The sequence below is a fragment of the Lontra canadensis genome, unplaced genomic scaffold (assembly GCF_010015895.1).
Source record: "Lontra canadensis isolate GAN:19392208 unplaced genomic scaffold, GSC_riverotter_1.0 scaffold14, whole genome shotgun sequence".
NCBI lineage: Eukaryota > Metazoa > Chordata > Mammalia > Carnivora > Mustelidae > Lontra > Lontra canadensis.
Window position 1 is genome coordinate 21781944 of NW_022631008.1, and position 16695 is coordinate 21798638.

The 16695-nt window shown below is 32.2% G+C and overlaps 1 protein-coding gene across 1 annotated transcript in view; it reads left to right on the forward strand.

Moving 5' to 3' along the window:
* LIN28B (lin-28 homolog B) overlaps positions 1–16695 on the forward strand; it is a 139134-nt gene that overhangs the window by 14735 nt on the left and 107704 nt on the right. Inside the window, exon 3 of the mRNA XM_032858372.1 lies at positions 2329–2516. Within this exon, the coding sequence (XP_032714263.1) occupies positions 2329–2516 (188 nt within the window). The remainder of the gene's footprint in view (positions 1–2328; positions 2517–16695) is intronic.

Sequence of the window (16695 nt, forward strand, 5' to 3'; positions counted from 1 at the left end):
TATGGTATGGGAAAGAGTGGTGGGGCTTTTAAGGTTTCAAAAACAGGTTGTATTTTGTATTTTAAAGGAAGTAAAGCATTTCTAGTTGACCCATAATATTTATTGTATTCGATGAGGGCGGTAATATTGGGAGTCAGCATCTAGTAATCAACGATCGTTTGAATCAATTTGGAAAGGTAAAGGATAAGCATTTTGAAACTGGGGCCAGGCCAAAGAACGGACAGTGGGAGCCTCATCCGTTATTACATTTTCGTTTATTTGACTCGTCTGTCCATTGGTAGTGGACTTTTTAAATGTCAGGGTCCAATCAATATTGTATGAATTTACCTTTTTCTCCCACTTGTCCTCTTTCCTTTCCCCTCCCCCCGCCTGCCACCGCTTTTTTTTTTTTCCCTCCCCCACCTCATTCTCTGGCTCTGCAGCCGCCTGTGCTGGCGGCTCCTCTTCACCTCCCCTGCTTGGCGCTCCCCTCCCCCTCCCTGCCCTACGTCGTCTTGCTCTTGGGGAACAATCGCTGCTGATTGAGGTTCACTCTATGTTAGGCTGGAAAACTGGTCTGTTATTTAGGAAGTCATTAATCACATCTCCTCCCCCGGAAAGAGATGGCGGAGAAACCTGTGAAGTACAATTCCCCCTTCAAAATGTTCAGAAATGATAAACCTAAACGTAATTTGAGTATGTGGAGGTGCTAGCGATTTTTCCGGTAGGGTCTTATTTTAAATTTGAAAAAAATTTCTGGGCATGATCAGGTAATTGTACGCTTTCGTCTTATTGTATGTGTATGTTACTATTATCCAAAGTTTCTTGGAGATGTAATTAGGTTTAATTAGATCGTTTGTAAATTATATATTTTCCTCTAAGAATTGAATTAAATATGAAATTTGCACTCCGGGCAGGTTTATTACTATGGAGCAGCTGACTTCTTGGGGGGGAAAAAAAAGCATAACATCGGTTGCTTTATTTAAATGGCTTTTTCCCCCTAAATGAGATTATTTAGACAGGCTTGTGTGTAAGGCACGCGTGTGCACATATATGACTGCCGTTTTTCTAAATCGACGATTCATAGGAACCCTCCATTGTGTTTAAGTAAAAGCACGAAATCAGCATTCTGATTTATCGTAAAGAAGCGTCTCAAATTCTCTTTAAGATAACATGTTTGAGTTTTTCGTGTTCATTCATAAATTATTTTGATGTCAGCATAGATGAAATGGCGATTGGTTATCTCTTCCTCTTGCCAGCCCCTTAAGGATCCGAGGTGAAATTAGTAGCAAGAAAGCATGTAATTGACAAAGTCACGTGGCTCAGGGGGCCAGAAACTGGAGAGAGAAGAGAAAAAAATCAAAAGAGGGAAAGCACATTAGACCATGCGAGCTAAATTTGTGATCGCACAAAATCAAGATGTTAGATTGATGCAGAAGATCGCTCCGTTCCAAAGGGAAACTTTTCATCTCACGAGTTTGGAGCTGAGGGCCCGTGGGGCAACATGGCCGAAGGTTAATTTTCTTTTCTATTGTTTTACTGTGATTTTCTCTCTTCCTTTCTCTCCACCCTCCCCCTTTCCCACCCTTCTTTGCTCGTCCCCCCCTTCCCCTTTTACCCCAATACTGGGCTTTACCCCCGCTCCCCATCGCGCAATGGGGCTTTCTGCAACCTATTGTTATAGATCTCCAAAAATGTTTTGTACCGCCCACACTGATTCACAACTTGAAAAGCTTTCAGTGGGCTATTGTTTGAATTGTTTGAGTGTGATTAAGCGCAGTTTCAGTTAGTGAGCCCAAGAAAACTTTTATACACCTGCCCCCTCCCCCATTCCACCCCAACTTTAATTGAAAGTTATTGGGGGGGAGGGGAATGCACAGTGCAAATAACCCTGGATTCGCTGCTGCCGCATGTGCACTAACTAGTTCTAACCATCTTCAGGATTTCTCTTTCCTCCTCGTGCCCTCAGGAGAGAATAGTTTCGCTGAAAATTTCTCTTTGTAAACGGGATCAGTGTTAAATCAGCAATATGCAAGTAAAATATCGCATGCTGTACTGTAATATGTGGCTGGAAAATGGAGTTAAATGAAAAAGTACACGTATGTACAGAAAAGTGGAAGTTGATGTGATCGATAGAATAGTGTGGCTCCCGCCTCCCCCGCTTACCCCTTTTAACCCTTTCCTTTTAAATATTTTCTGTAGAAAAAAAGAATCAACCATTTTTTTGAGTTTCTATTTCTTACCCCCACGCCCCAATCAGGTTTTTGTTTTTGTTTTTTTTCCCTCTCTCTTCCAGTGAACAGTTTGGGAATCCAGACTAACTGACTCTTTTTGTCCTGTTCTACTCAGGCGGGGCAAGCAAAGGTGGTGGAGAAGAGCCCGGGAAGCTGCCAGAGCAGGCAGAGGAAGAATCCCAGGTTCTGCACGGAACTGGCCACTGTAAGTGGTTCAATGTGCGAATGGGATTTGGATTCATCTCCATGATAAACCGAGAGGGAAGCCCCTTGGAAATTCCAGTCGATGTGTTTGTACACCAAGTAAGCCAAACTTCTTTAACCCCCCCCCCCCCACCGCCTTCTCTTTTTTTCCATGTGCCCGGAGTTGGTCAGTAGGTTTGTCAATGGACATACACTGAAAAAGGAACTCTTCCTTACCATCCTGAGTTAATCCGGTTTTTAGGGTATGTGTACGGACCCCTTACTGTGTATCTTTTTCTAATCAGAAAATGTAGTCTTTGAAATTTCATTGCTATGGTGCTGGTTGACTTTATTAGCAAGTTCCCCTCTTCATTCGACAGCGAAACTGCTGTAGTGTGGCTTCCGGTGTTACCGGTTACAATATACTCTGTCTGTCGCCTAGGCAGAGTGAACGATTGGGGAAATGAATGAAGAGATAGTAATCATTTTAAGTTTTAAAAAATTGCTATTATAGGAAATGTCTGGATCCCCTTACTTTTGGTATCTTTAGTCGCAGTAGCTTCCCCTATTTATTTGTTTCTGCTTCCGGGAGAGTCATTTGTAGAGCCAAATAAAAATAATTTGATTTTATAGTAAAATAAAATAGAACACCGTTGGCCTACTGTGGGTTTGAAGAAATGCCAAGAGAAGATGTTTGGTAATCAGGCATTTTGGAAATGTGCTCCCTTTTAGGGCATAGGTCCAAGGATACTGTCTCTTTAAGAAACTGAACTCAAAAAACATGTGGCCAGCTGTGGCTCTAGTTTGTATGTTTAAAATGTTCTCCTCTGCTACTTTGAATAAATTTCCACCATTGCTTATATCATGTTGTAATTTGTAAGATGCTTAAATACCAAACAGAATGTCATTGCTTATCATTTTCAAAATTTTAACCTGGAAACAAGTGAATTAATGCCTCTTCCATTTTCACTCCTCTATTGCTTAATCTAGTAAAAAGAAAAAAAATTACAATTTGTGAGCTTGATTATTTCATTGAAAGAAGGTAATTCTCTGTAAGGAATTCTTAGGAGTAAAGGGATTTAAGACCAAAGAGGTTTACTTTGGCTTGACATTTAAGTTTAAAAAATTGAATGAAATGCTCTCAATACTACAGGTTGACTGACAGATACATGCAGGAAACAGTATATTTGCATGAAAAGTATATATTTTATTTGATACTGTGTTGCATGTTCCTGGTAATATTTACAACCTCCTATACTCCCCAAGGAATATCATCTTCAAATTAAGTATATAAACAATAGAAACATATGAAACCATTCTGTTTTGATCTGTTGTCCTGTGGTGGTTGGTAGCTTCCTGACCTTGCTGTGTGGTGTGTGTTTTCCTTTCCTAAGGGCCTTGCCATCAATATTGGCTGTTTACATGTGGAAGGATCAGCATAATCTGTGAATTGAAACAAGGTTTAAATATATAAATAGAAGTCCATAGACAGGCTACTGGATTTTATGCCCCCTACTTTATATTGCAAAATGAACCTACATTTTCTGCTTTTTTTTCCTCCCTATACTGAATGACTGAAATCATTGATAAATCCATTTTCTCTCAGGCTCTGGCTTTCCCCACTTTGAACCTTCTTGAGGTTGTTAAATTGTTCTTTACGATCTCATAAATTTGTTTTATAGATGAATGAAAAAGAATAGCCCTTTTCTTCTTTGATCACATCTTGTTATAATTTGGTTTCCTGTGTTTACCTTTTAATACATTCAAATATTACACATTTCATTAACCAGCATTAATGTTTAGAATCACAATTAATCCAAATTTAAGCTGTTTAATGGTTATATGTTGCCAAACTCAAGTGTATCCACTGAATTATGAAATACTATATTGCTGGAAAAGTTTTGTTTACAGATAGTGAAGAGTTTCTAGAGTACAGATGTTGGTTATTAATATTAAACTTGCTTTAATCTTATGTTACAAATCACATATTTACTAATAAAACAGTATTAAAATGGTATATGAGAAAAATTCTCAAAATGTGTATATTTGTATTCTTACATTTTTAGGAAGAAGTATGTAAAAAAGTTGATAAAACTTAAGTATTAGAATTTTTGTGATGTAAAAAACCAGAGCAGTGATACTCTTTAAATTAAAATTAGAAAATGATTTTTCAAGGAGTTTTTTTGATGGCTACAGTATTTGTTTTTTTGAAACATAACTCACTTTTTTCCTAGGGGAAAATTATGTAGATTTCAGTTGCTTTTTTATTTTTTTTTTTACTGATTTAGATGCCTTGGTAGAGGAGTTTCTTTTATATTGGGACTCACATAATTGCATACAAATCATATGAATAATTGTCTTGAACAAGGCAGGAATCCTACAGATTTTAGCCAAGCAATTGCAATAATTAGATGTTTATAAATGATGTCTGCAGGCATGATGTCAGCAGGCATGATGTCAGCATCACTTACACAATCAGGTTGCAGCTCAGGACCACTTAACAAAAGTTTTTAAAATACTTTTTAAATTACTATTTTACTGCCATTTTTACTGTATGAGAATTTTGGAACACATACTATGTTTAATGTATAATTAAAATTAGATTTTCCCCCATTATGTCTATATACTATTTTGTTATGAAAGAATAATCATTGTTGGTAATTAGGAATTTTAAATGTTCAGCTGGACCAATATCTACTCATTATTTTAAGTACATGGAATAGTTTTGGGTTTTTTTTTTTAGTCTTTAGAAATACATGTGTCACTAGGTATTTTTTAAATATTACAAAACATTTTAAATTGTATATATTTGGGGAAATAAAAAATGATTTAGTTTGACATAATATTTCAAAGTTCATGCCATGGCTCCCAGGAATTTTTTTTCTTTAAAAAATATTGACTACATATACTTCAATAATAAATACATAAAATACATAAAAATAAACAGGAATAACAAAAAAAATCTCTACTGCAAAGAATTGCACATTAAGAACAATTTAGTTGCTATGAAATGAGGAGAATACATGCATGTGTAGTTTTAAAATAGAGCTGTGCATTCATAGTTAACATAATTCTATTTAAAAGTTTTTGGCAAGAATACAATCACATTTTCTTCTAGTCTCTGTAGTGTCACCAACATCTCAAAAATAAAGATGACTTAGGTGCTGTACTTTTCTTATCTTTAGACTTTTTGATAAATTCAGTGAGATTCTGCTATTTGAGAATGTTATGTGACCATTGGTAGTTTAAAAATGACAGTCTTCATTTGACTTCCTAATATTAACTTGTGATTTAAATGATCATATGATTATGGACTGGTAATGAATATGTGTATTTTGACACACGTTAATATGGAAACTTGATAGCATTTAATAATACTTTTAAAAACTTACAAGAATATATAGATACTATATTTTTTAATTTTGTTACAGCTTATTGTTTTTGAGTTGTTCCTTAAAATATTTAATAATTAAAATTGGAAAATCTTGATGATGATTTAGTTTGTAAATAGGATACGTTTGTAGGAATTTCTTACTTGAGAGTCCAATGCAAAGCACAGAGATTTGTCTCTTAATTGAATTAAGAATATACAGACATGGTTAGTACAGATTTGTAAGTCTAGGTTGCTACTAAGGTGATTTCGTTAATGAGAGTACAATTATTTTGTAAGTGCTAATAATTAATATTTCTTTTAGTTTATCATTACTGATAAGTTCAAAGAAATTGCATCCACAGTTAGATTGTGGGATAACATGTTTAAATTACCTGGAGAGGTCTCTTACAACCTTTTGAAATATTATAAACTTTGACAGAACTTAAATATTTAATGATAGTTTAGATGACTCACATAGTAAAGTTAGATCTTTTTGGAGAAGGGCAGTGTTCCCTAATAACTACTTATTGATGTTTATTATCATGTAAGTTTTTCTTTACATAAATTTTGGTATTTATTTCCAAAGTCATTTTCTTACCTAATAAGAAAAAGTAAATCTTATTTTGTTGGGGGTGGGGTGCAGAATCCATTCTCCTTATTTTCCTCTCTTTAGCTCATTTGCATAATAATATTTTCTTTGCTTTTTCAGTTATATATCTATAATTCTTTGCCATCACTATGGTATAAAAAATTCTTAACATAAATGTATTTCATTTATTTCACTGTTTATGTAAGAATTTTTTTTTTCTGGAGAGAAAAGTGTAATTTTAAAATGTCTGTAATTTAGCTACCATTACTTGATTAGGCTTAAATATTTATTAGTAATTTGGTTTTGAATTCTTAATTTACCTTCCATGTATTGATGTTTTCTTCTTATTCTCTTTATTTCTGACTTATACTTTGATCTTAATGAAAAACACAAATGTCTGTGTTACAATGATTTATATTTTTTATGTTCCTTTTATTACTTTGCTCAGAAAATATCTCAAAGCAATGGAAATAGGAGAAATAAGAATAATTAGTATAACTGAGATAAATTTAAAGCATTTTTATTAACAGTATAGGATATGAAAACTTTTGGAGATGGATAGTTTTTAAATATATGAAAATTTTATGTATTATACACAGTTCAGTTGATGTAGCAGAGAGTTCATGTCTCAGTGGTTATTAATTATACAATTTAGGAAAACAAAATTACACCAGTATGTTCTTGTTTAATGATTTTTTTCATAATATTTCATCACCAATTTATTAGCCATCTTTATTTTTATCATAGTTTAGCATGAAAACATTTTTCACATGGAAAATAATTGTGGTTATTATTATTCTTGGGGCTGTTGAAAATGTCAGTGTCAAAAACTATTTAGATAAAGTAAAATCTTAGCAATTATAAAAATACTATTTAACAATTACAGCTCATTTATTAGTGAGTTACACATTTTAATATTTTGAAAATAGTTCCTAAAATTACCAAATTTTCAAGATGATTTGCTGAGTTGACCAATTTGGAAGAATCCTAAGTGAAATGCTTTAAAGCTATTTAATTAGAAAATTACATGTAAAGACATTTAAATCAAAATTTTATGACTTTTATTGTCTTAAAAGATATTAGATAATTTCCTTCTGATTTTCTAATGCTGGTCCATTTTCAAGACCCTTTTTTTGTTTTGTTTTTGTTTACTTCTAAAAGATATTTTTATCCTAATTCAATTTAAACATGAAGTGTGAATTGGCCACATGTTTAAAATAGTCTTCCTCATGTTAAAGATTATTGATGCATATTAATTATACTTCAGTAAAAAAATGAATAAAGATTATTGTATTTTCCTCTTATTTTTTATTTTTCTTTTTTTTAAAGACTATTTACAAAAAAATGAAGGCAATAAATCAAAGAATTGTTTTTTAAACAAATATGTGAGAAACCACTTACAAGTATTTAGCATAACAACTTTAACATACCTTTAACAGAATCTTAGAGTTCTTGGGTTTCATAGGAGGTTAAAAACTTCTTTTGTTGCCTACATTCATCATGGTGGATAAAAAGTGAGATCATTGTAAATTTTGTTGCTTTGGGGCAGCAAGAAAGCCTTATTATTTAAACTTGCCAGAATTCTTTCTGTTCAGAAATTACAGATAGTTTTATATATCTTAACTGAGTAGTTCTTTTGGTATTGTGATTAACCTAAAAGTTACTAGTTAAAAATATGGTGTGCTGTGTTTTTATTTCTAATCCAAGTATAACCTGAACAAATAAAGTGAGGTTATTTCTGATTAATTAAACTGGAAATATATTTAAATATTATATTCTCTTGATTGATTTGGAACTACATATGAAATAGAGTTTTTAAATTATTATCAATTCTGTAATTATATCTTGAGATATTTCTCACTGAATTTTAAGTAATAAGAAATTCAGCTTGTTCAACATACAGTTACTATAGTTTATGACATTGTAACATATACAGTCCATAAGAAACTTAAATGGTTTATATTCTTCTCTAAAATAATTTGATTATAACAGTTTCTAATACTGAAAAGTTAACAGTAACATGTTCAAGAAAATATATTTTAGATCAGTGGGGTACATTTAGAAATTATCTTTTAATGAATACTTCTGTTGAATGAGTAACAAAAGTATTTGTTATATTGCATTTTGATATATCAGGATTGTCTCATTTTCCATCTGACAACAAATTGGAAAATTATCTGAAAATTACAGAACCCCCCCCAGTGTCTAAATATTTGACAATTTGGAAATGCTGTCTAACCTAAGATTTATAGACATTTGATAGATTTAGTCTTGTCTTATCTTTTTATAACCAGCAGCAAATTGGAGTAATTAATACCTAACTTTTGAGGTTGTTATAAAAATTGTATAGCAAGTGTGTGTTTAATAAATAAACTAAAATGTAACCTAGTCACAATAAAATCACAGATAAGTTATTTTCAGTGGCATATATTCATAGTAGAAGATTAAACTGGTATCTTCTTTAATGTGGTCTCTTTAAAATTGGGGAAAATGTGTTTATAATGTTAATAGCTTAATTTCCATTACAGTGAAAGATAAAGCATTTTATTATAATTTTATGTCATATTGTTTAATATTGTTTAAAATACAGGATATAAATTGAGACTTGGAAATGAATTAGTTATACAGGTTGTTTTAATAGTTTGTTTTATCATGAGATTTTATGTGAGTATTCAGTTGTACATATCCAGTTTGTAAATTCTTAAGTATAAGCTAAAGAAAAAGTATTATTTTAAGTAGACCTGCTATGACAATTTAATACCTTTTGCTGTATAACTAAGTATTTAATCTTTGTGAGGTACTATATAGTGGTATAGCTTCTGGTCAAATGGATCAGTATTCAAATTCCAGTTCATTGTTTGTATGGGAAGTGAGTTATCTTGTCAGTGTCTAGGGTCCCATAAAGGGAGGGGACAAAACAGTAACCACTTTTGTATAGGGTTATTATGAGGATTAAATGTTATTACACATGTAAAGCATTTAGCACTGAGCCTGAGAGATAGTAAGCACTCAGTGATGTTTGTTGTACATAGTTAATATTACTAAGAAGTGGTAGTGCAGTAGACTAAGGGATAAAGGATCAGAAATGGAAGTTTGGATTTGGCTCTGCCACTTCGTGGTTTTCTTAGTTTTGGCTAGTCATTTCCTTCGAGCTTCAGTGTTCCTATAGGTGAAATGTGTTCACTAATATATTTCCTCCCCATTTTTCAGAGTTAGGGAAAGGGCTCATTGAGGTAGTATACATGAAAATAATTTAAGAATGTAAGAATACTGGGTTTTAGTTTAAATTTCTATTTTGAGCACTATATTTTTATTAATACTCTCATCATGTAAACCGTTAAAATTTTTAAAAGATAGTAAGCTCATGTCATTTATTTTTGGCATTCTCTGCTTATTAAGATACAGTTTATATAGAATGAAATTCTCTAACTTAAAGTTTCAGTTAGATGAGTTTTGACAAATTATGTAACCACCACCACAGTCATGATATGGAACATTTCATCTCCCCCCAAAGTTCCCTTGTGTCTATTTATAGTCATTCACCCTTGAAGACAAGAAGTTTAGTTGTTCTATATGATTATTGATATGTCATAGTAACTGGTGAATCCCAAGTTTAACTGACCTGGCCCTTTTTAACTTTATCACCTTAGACATAAACTACAATTCAGTATCCTTTATCAAATCCAGCCCACACTTGATTTTGATTTTTTGTTTGTTTGTTTGTTTCTCTCAGAGTTATTTCTGCTTGCTTTTTTACTAGTAGTTTCTATGTTTGTGAAAGTGAGATTAATTAGTATGCATTTCACTGGTCTTCTCTGTTGATTTCATTTATCCTTATGGTACTTTTTCATGCAATGTAAACTCATTGCCTACTTAAAGGGCACAATTAGGCTTGCTGATACTCATATTTCTTGTTAGAAATTTAATGAATTTCTATCTCAACTGAGTAGACAATCTTAGAGGTGTTAATTGACAAGATGGTTTACTGTGTAAAAGTACTAACTTGTAAGAAAATGGTTACTCTAGAAAAATTTCTGGTGCTATATTTATTCAAGTATTTTTTAATTGATCACATAGTAGTTGTAAAGCACTGTTGGGTGATAAAGAGTTCTGCTCTCCAATTTGCTACATATTATTTTCTTCTTTCTAGCAAACTTTTTAATAAGATTTTTCCAATTCTCATTCTTTTCATACAAGGTATAAAAGCAGTGGATCATTTTTCCCATGAACCATTCACTTTTTTATGAAACCTAGTTATGCAGCTTCTACCTATTTAAATTGGGGTCAACGATGACAAAATAATAAATGTTAGCTTTCAGATTTTGGGCTAAATACTGATTTCTTATCAGTCTTAAAATACATAGTTTTCAGATTTCTTATGTAGAAACTTTCTTTACCAACGTTTAGAATCATTTTACTGTGCTATTAATAACACACTTAACTTTTACTAGCTGCTTTAACATTTTGTTATAACAGTCCACTTTTTAAAATCAAAACCCACTTTAATTTGTAACTTTGTTAGTCTTAAAGTTGGCATTTATTTCAAAATCTTCTAAGTTTGCTCAAAACTTAAAGATTTTTGTTCAGTTTTATTGTGCTGTATTATCTAAAGACTCTATATAAAATTCAAATTAACTTTACTCTGGCCATGATTTCTTCATGTCCATTTATTTCCTTAGGCTTCGTAAGCAGTTGCCTAGACCATTACTGATAGTAGCTAGAATATTCCCAGATACTAAAATGCCTAAATTCTTTTATCTTAACATTTTCTCCATTCAGGGGAATTCTTTATCCTTAGTTCAGTTTGTAATAGAAGTCTGACAACACAGGTTCTACCTATTGCTTTAAAAACTTCATGGATCTTTGATATATTGTGAAGCTTGAAATGAATTCTTTCAACTGTTTTACCAAAGTGTGACTTTAATAATACATCATTTTGCTTATGATATGGAAACACTGGTACTTGGAGACTAATTCCACTATCAACAACTTCCTTAAATAGATTAAATTATGTCAGAGACACATACCTAACACGGTTCTGTTTAAGTCACACATTTAAGAAGATAAATGAATAATTTTTTTTCATTTTTAATAAGTAAATAAAGCTTCCTTTTTTTAGGACTGGTTAATCTATGAATCCCAAGTTTAATCACACAGTATTGAGCTCATTTACTTAACTCTCTAATTAAAACTTTTAGTTGAATACTAAATCTAAGGACAGTTGGAGTTGCACGTTTGCCCCTTTCACTGTTTCCTCCCCCATGCCATTGAAGAATTTTGAATGGTGAGGAATTTGCGCCCTTTGGCTCAGGTTGCAGACCCACTTGATCAAGCCAGAGAAGCTGGGGTCAGAACTATTCATTGCTTATCTTTTCCTTGGGCCACTTGAAAATCCTGCCTTTCTGCTCTGTAAAAAATCTCTTTCTATTAGACTTATAATAAAGCCTGGTGTATAAAAATGGGCATAATAGTTGATGCTTGATTGTGACTCAGCATGGGTTGATCTCACTAATTTAGAAGTTTTTCATTACATTTCAACTTACTCGATGTATATAATTTTATTTAAATACATGTTATTTCATAAGATATTATAAAAGTACCCTGTTGGTAGTGAAAGTGTGATGATAACGATATTCTATCTTGGGTTGAGAATTAACAGCTTTGAAATGTGGTGATTACTTTTAAGTAAATTGAATTAGTTAATTTCAATCAGTTCTATAATAAGTCCCAAAGTATTTATTTTGTTTTGATATGTTTAATTTCCAGTATTTATGCTGACAGTTAAAATTTGCTTGAATCAATTAGAGTACAAGTTTATGAACTGTATCAATAATGGTGTGAAGACTTTAAATATAGAGCCAGGTTTAAACAAACACAAAACACTTTGTTCTTATCTCAGCATCCCTTAAAAGTATACAGCTCTGGTTCAGGACCTCAGGACCACCCATCACCCTGGACATTGGATACTCCTATTTATTCAAGAAGCTTGTGAAGTATCTGTGTGCTGGTGGGGGATGGTGTGTGTATCTGTATAGGGAATCACAGTTAGGTGATTTTATCCCAACAAAAGCAGCAACATTGTTTATAAACTGAATTAGGTCCCTATAGAACTTTCTAGATGTGAAAACTAACTTACATTAAATGCTTCTTATTTTCTGTAAGCTTTGGTTGCTGTTTTCACATTTTTGATGCTTTCAGAAGGTTCGAGTGGGCCCCCATTAAGATTAACCTCAATCCATTACAGCTTTTTGGCTTGCAGGCCCCACCCATTGGCCTTGGATAGCTAATACCGAGCTTTTGTTTCTTCCTGTAGAAAGGAAAGGGAAGAAAACTGTTCTTTCTCTTTCATTGTGTAAGTCATGTGACTTCCCTTTTGGTTAGCTACAGATAGGATGGAAGTGAATCTCAAAATGAATAAGATATCAAAGTTTTATGCAGGTATGAAATATTCATGGAAATATTTATTGAATTCATGTGTTTTATGCATTAAAATATTTGTTTTCAAACAACTATACCTCAGTTTACATACATGCTGTTGATTTTTTAGGAAGCCAAAAAAAAGGTCACTAAATAGATTTTTTAAATAATACTACTCTTTTTATCTACATTTGGTGTACTTACTTTTCTTTTAGCATCATTTGGGGTTTCTGAATTGTGGCTTATTTCTTAGAACTCAACAATGTAAAGGAAGTAGGAATGGTGGTTGGGATGATTTAGCAAGGAAAAACTGCTGGTAGGAAAAAAGAAAGAAATGTTCTATAGGATTGCATGTAAATATAAGAAGAAATTAATTGGTTACATTTTCTCTTGTTCCTCTTCGGTCTAACCTTTTAGTAATAATAAGCATTATAAGTAGCTGTTTGGGAGAAAATGCTAAGCAGCTCTTAAGCTATTAATATCAACGGACAAATATTTTATTATGAAGTTAAATAATTTGAGGAAAATGTTGATATTTCGTTCTAATTGGTATTGAGTCATTATGTTATGATTTACTATGAATCATTAAATATTTAATCTTTAAGGTTATTTGAACTTGCTCTTAAGCTATCTTTTCAAGTATTTAAATTCTATTTTAGTAAAGCATATAGTTCTCACTAAATAAGTAAAATATTTGAAATAATGGTAGTTTTAAAAGAGTATCTTTTCAAAGATTCTAAGATATAGTGTTCTTTGCCACATGATATTTCCAAGCACATAAATACTTTTAAAAGACTTCTGAGAACAATACTATTTTCAAATCTAGGATTCATTTTTATTTAAAATCTTGTATTTCAATAAAATGTTCCAGACTGTTTTTCTATAGAAAAGCGTTGTTTTATTTTTATAGTCTTGCAGATCTTAAAAAGCATTGATATTTAATCCTATGAGTTTGTTATCAGTCTTGGATAACTTGATTAATTAGATTTCACAATATGAAAAATTTGTTGATATATAGAAAAATTTCCTAAGTTTCTATTAATAAAAGTAGATATATCAGCTTTTCAATAACTAGGATCTGGTATGAAGTCTGTAATTAATGTGCTGGTCCATGCTTTATTGACATTAAAATTTATAGCAGTGATTTATTTTACATGTGTTTTACTACAGAATATTTCAGTTTCTGTTTAATTAATTAATTAATATAAATATTTATTGACATTTTATTTAATGTTTAAATTATCACTAAAATTTTGCTTTTGGGAAAGGCTTAAGATACCAAATCTTTAAATTCTGTGGTTTTACTTCATATTCATTTAGGTAGCAAGTTATTCATAGAACATCAAGGCTATTATTAAGTATTTAAATCTAGTATTGGTATTTATTGTTGAAATAATCTAGTATCTTGGTGTCACTGTAAGTTTAAAATAAAAATATTAACAAACAAAAGCCTACTTTAAAAAAATGCTACTGGGATTTTTTGGTATGTGTACTATGCTTTTCTTCTCCTGCCTCAAACAAATTTTAATATATGAAGGTGAAACGTTGAGTGATTTCCTTTTATAACTCTGTGTTATTTTTCTGCAAAATTTTTTTAAACTTGTACAGAGAAAATAATTTTTATAATGAATTTGGATGGCTCTAAGTGACTTCATGTTTGTTCAAATGTATAAGGCTCATTTGTGGAAGTAATATCATTTGGGATATTGCTACTCGTTTTCATGGTAGGTTATTCTGACTATCCAGTTCATGAATGATTTAATTTCTAGATTTTCTTTCTCCTAAAATGAACTTCATAATAAATGGGAAATAATTGTTTAAGTAGTTGAAATGAATGACAGGCCAAGAAACATGAACATTTGTTTCAGTACATATTCTTTATCTTAGGGTTTTCATGTTTATTTTTGTAAAGACATTCTGATTTTTAAAAATGTTAAGAGAGAATGTTTGGGGACTTGCTTTGTTAGGTGTTGACCACTTTTCCATCTTTTCTGCCATGACTCTTAAAAAATACCTGGTCACTATTAAACCATTAATATGGGTAAAGTTAGTCTAGAATGTCCTATGAGATTTATTGTTTGACATACATTCAATTACTCAGAATAACAAAATGTGAACGATTTTTGAAAAATCTCATAAAATATTGGAAAATGTTTTCACAAGCTGAGGGGTGTAGAAAGGGAGGTAGGTTGGGGGGCATGGAGTGACTGGGTAATGGGCATTAAGGAGGGCATGTGATATGATGAGCACTGGGTATTATACCCAACTAGTGAATCATTGAACATTATATGAAAAACTAAAAAAAAAAAAAATGTTTTTAGAGTAAGATTTTAAGACAGGAGAGTTAATTACTTTAGCTTACATTTAAAAAATTCTTAGCTGTAAATTGGAGAAAGAAATTACTCAGATTATTAAAGCACTATGATATTCTCAAAGTATTCCCTGTCCTAACATTATCATTTGATCTGCCACTAGGAATGATGAAGGCCCTAAGTGGACTCCAGTTAGTCTCCTTCTACCCTGTTTCCCCTCCCCCTCCTCTTGTCCCTTCGGAAGGAAGCCTGAGGCCCTCACTCTAGAGATACCAGGAAAAAAGCAATCACTCAGCACAAAGCATCTGTCTTTAGCAGAAGTATCATCCCTTAGAGAAGAGTATGGTTGAGAAAATGTTAATAATAGATAGAGTTTTTCAGATTTATTCTAAGATAATTCAAAATTCATTTTTTTTGTACACTAGATATTACTGTTGTTACTGAAAAAGAAGTCTACTTCATCCCTTTAGGCATTAGCAAAGTCCCGCCTAGTCCTTCACCACTTTTCCTCTCTTAGCTTCAGTTACATCTTTTGTACCTTATCTAATGGCTGCTGCCAGTGATTTTCCTAACATGGAGGAGGAGGATGAGTTATAAACAAAAGCAGTGGATGGTTAGGTAGTTTTAACGTTTCTGAACACTTAACTGATATTTATAGCATTTACCTAAATTTCTAAAGAAAGTATGTATGAACTGTTTTACTCTGTGTCAGATGCTTAACTGACTTAGCCGCCTAGGCACCCTTAAAAATAGTATTTTTGTGTATAACATATTTTTGTGTAGAGAAGGACTTTTGAATCCACAAATTGAATTATAAAATAGGCCAACAGTGAAAATAAGTTGTTATTGATGGATCTAGAATTGTAATTATTTGCTTCCTTGGAGAGATTGTTCACAAAATCTCTTCCCTCTCCCCAAGATGAGTAAAAACTGCAGATACAGTGGGGTAAGCACTATAAACTGTAGTGTAAGATTGCTGAAGGGTCCAAATTTCTCCCATTGTACTGGAGATATTTCTGCTAGCATTTCCTCATCTTAAAGGGCAATCCCTTACTTAGCTCCACATGCATTTTTTGAATCTCTTCTATTTGTTGACCTTGGTTTGAAAAACTTAAGCAGAATGGTCATGGGATCTCACAATGAGCCCAACGAGGATTTTAGAAGTCTTAATTTATATCTGACAGATGATAAATGTAACAATAAATGATAAATGTAAAAGCAAGTGTTACATAATACTTACGTTTTTAAGGAATGAGCCAAAGATATTTTGAAAAATTTAAATATTATGTACTTAAAAGGCAAATACAAAATATAATAGCAAGCATATTTCAAGTAATATAAAAATGGTAAGTGTAAACAATCTTTCGATAGAATAACTTTAAAAATATAGTAAGAATGCAATCATATATTTCTTTCTACTGGTCCAGCCCTCCTGGACAAGCAGCCAAAAACAAATTGTTTTGTTTTTTGGCTGCTTGCTGATACTGAGTTCCCACTGCTGCATGCGCAGGAATAGACTTCAGTTTGCTACCAGTTGATCCTGTGTGCCATTCATCCAAAGCCACTGCTGTAACTCCCCTCAACCAATGCTTCTGTTCTGCCGACATA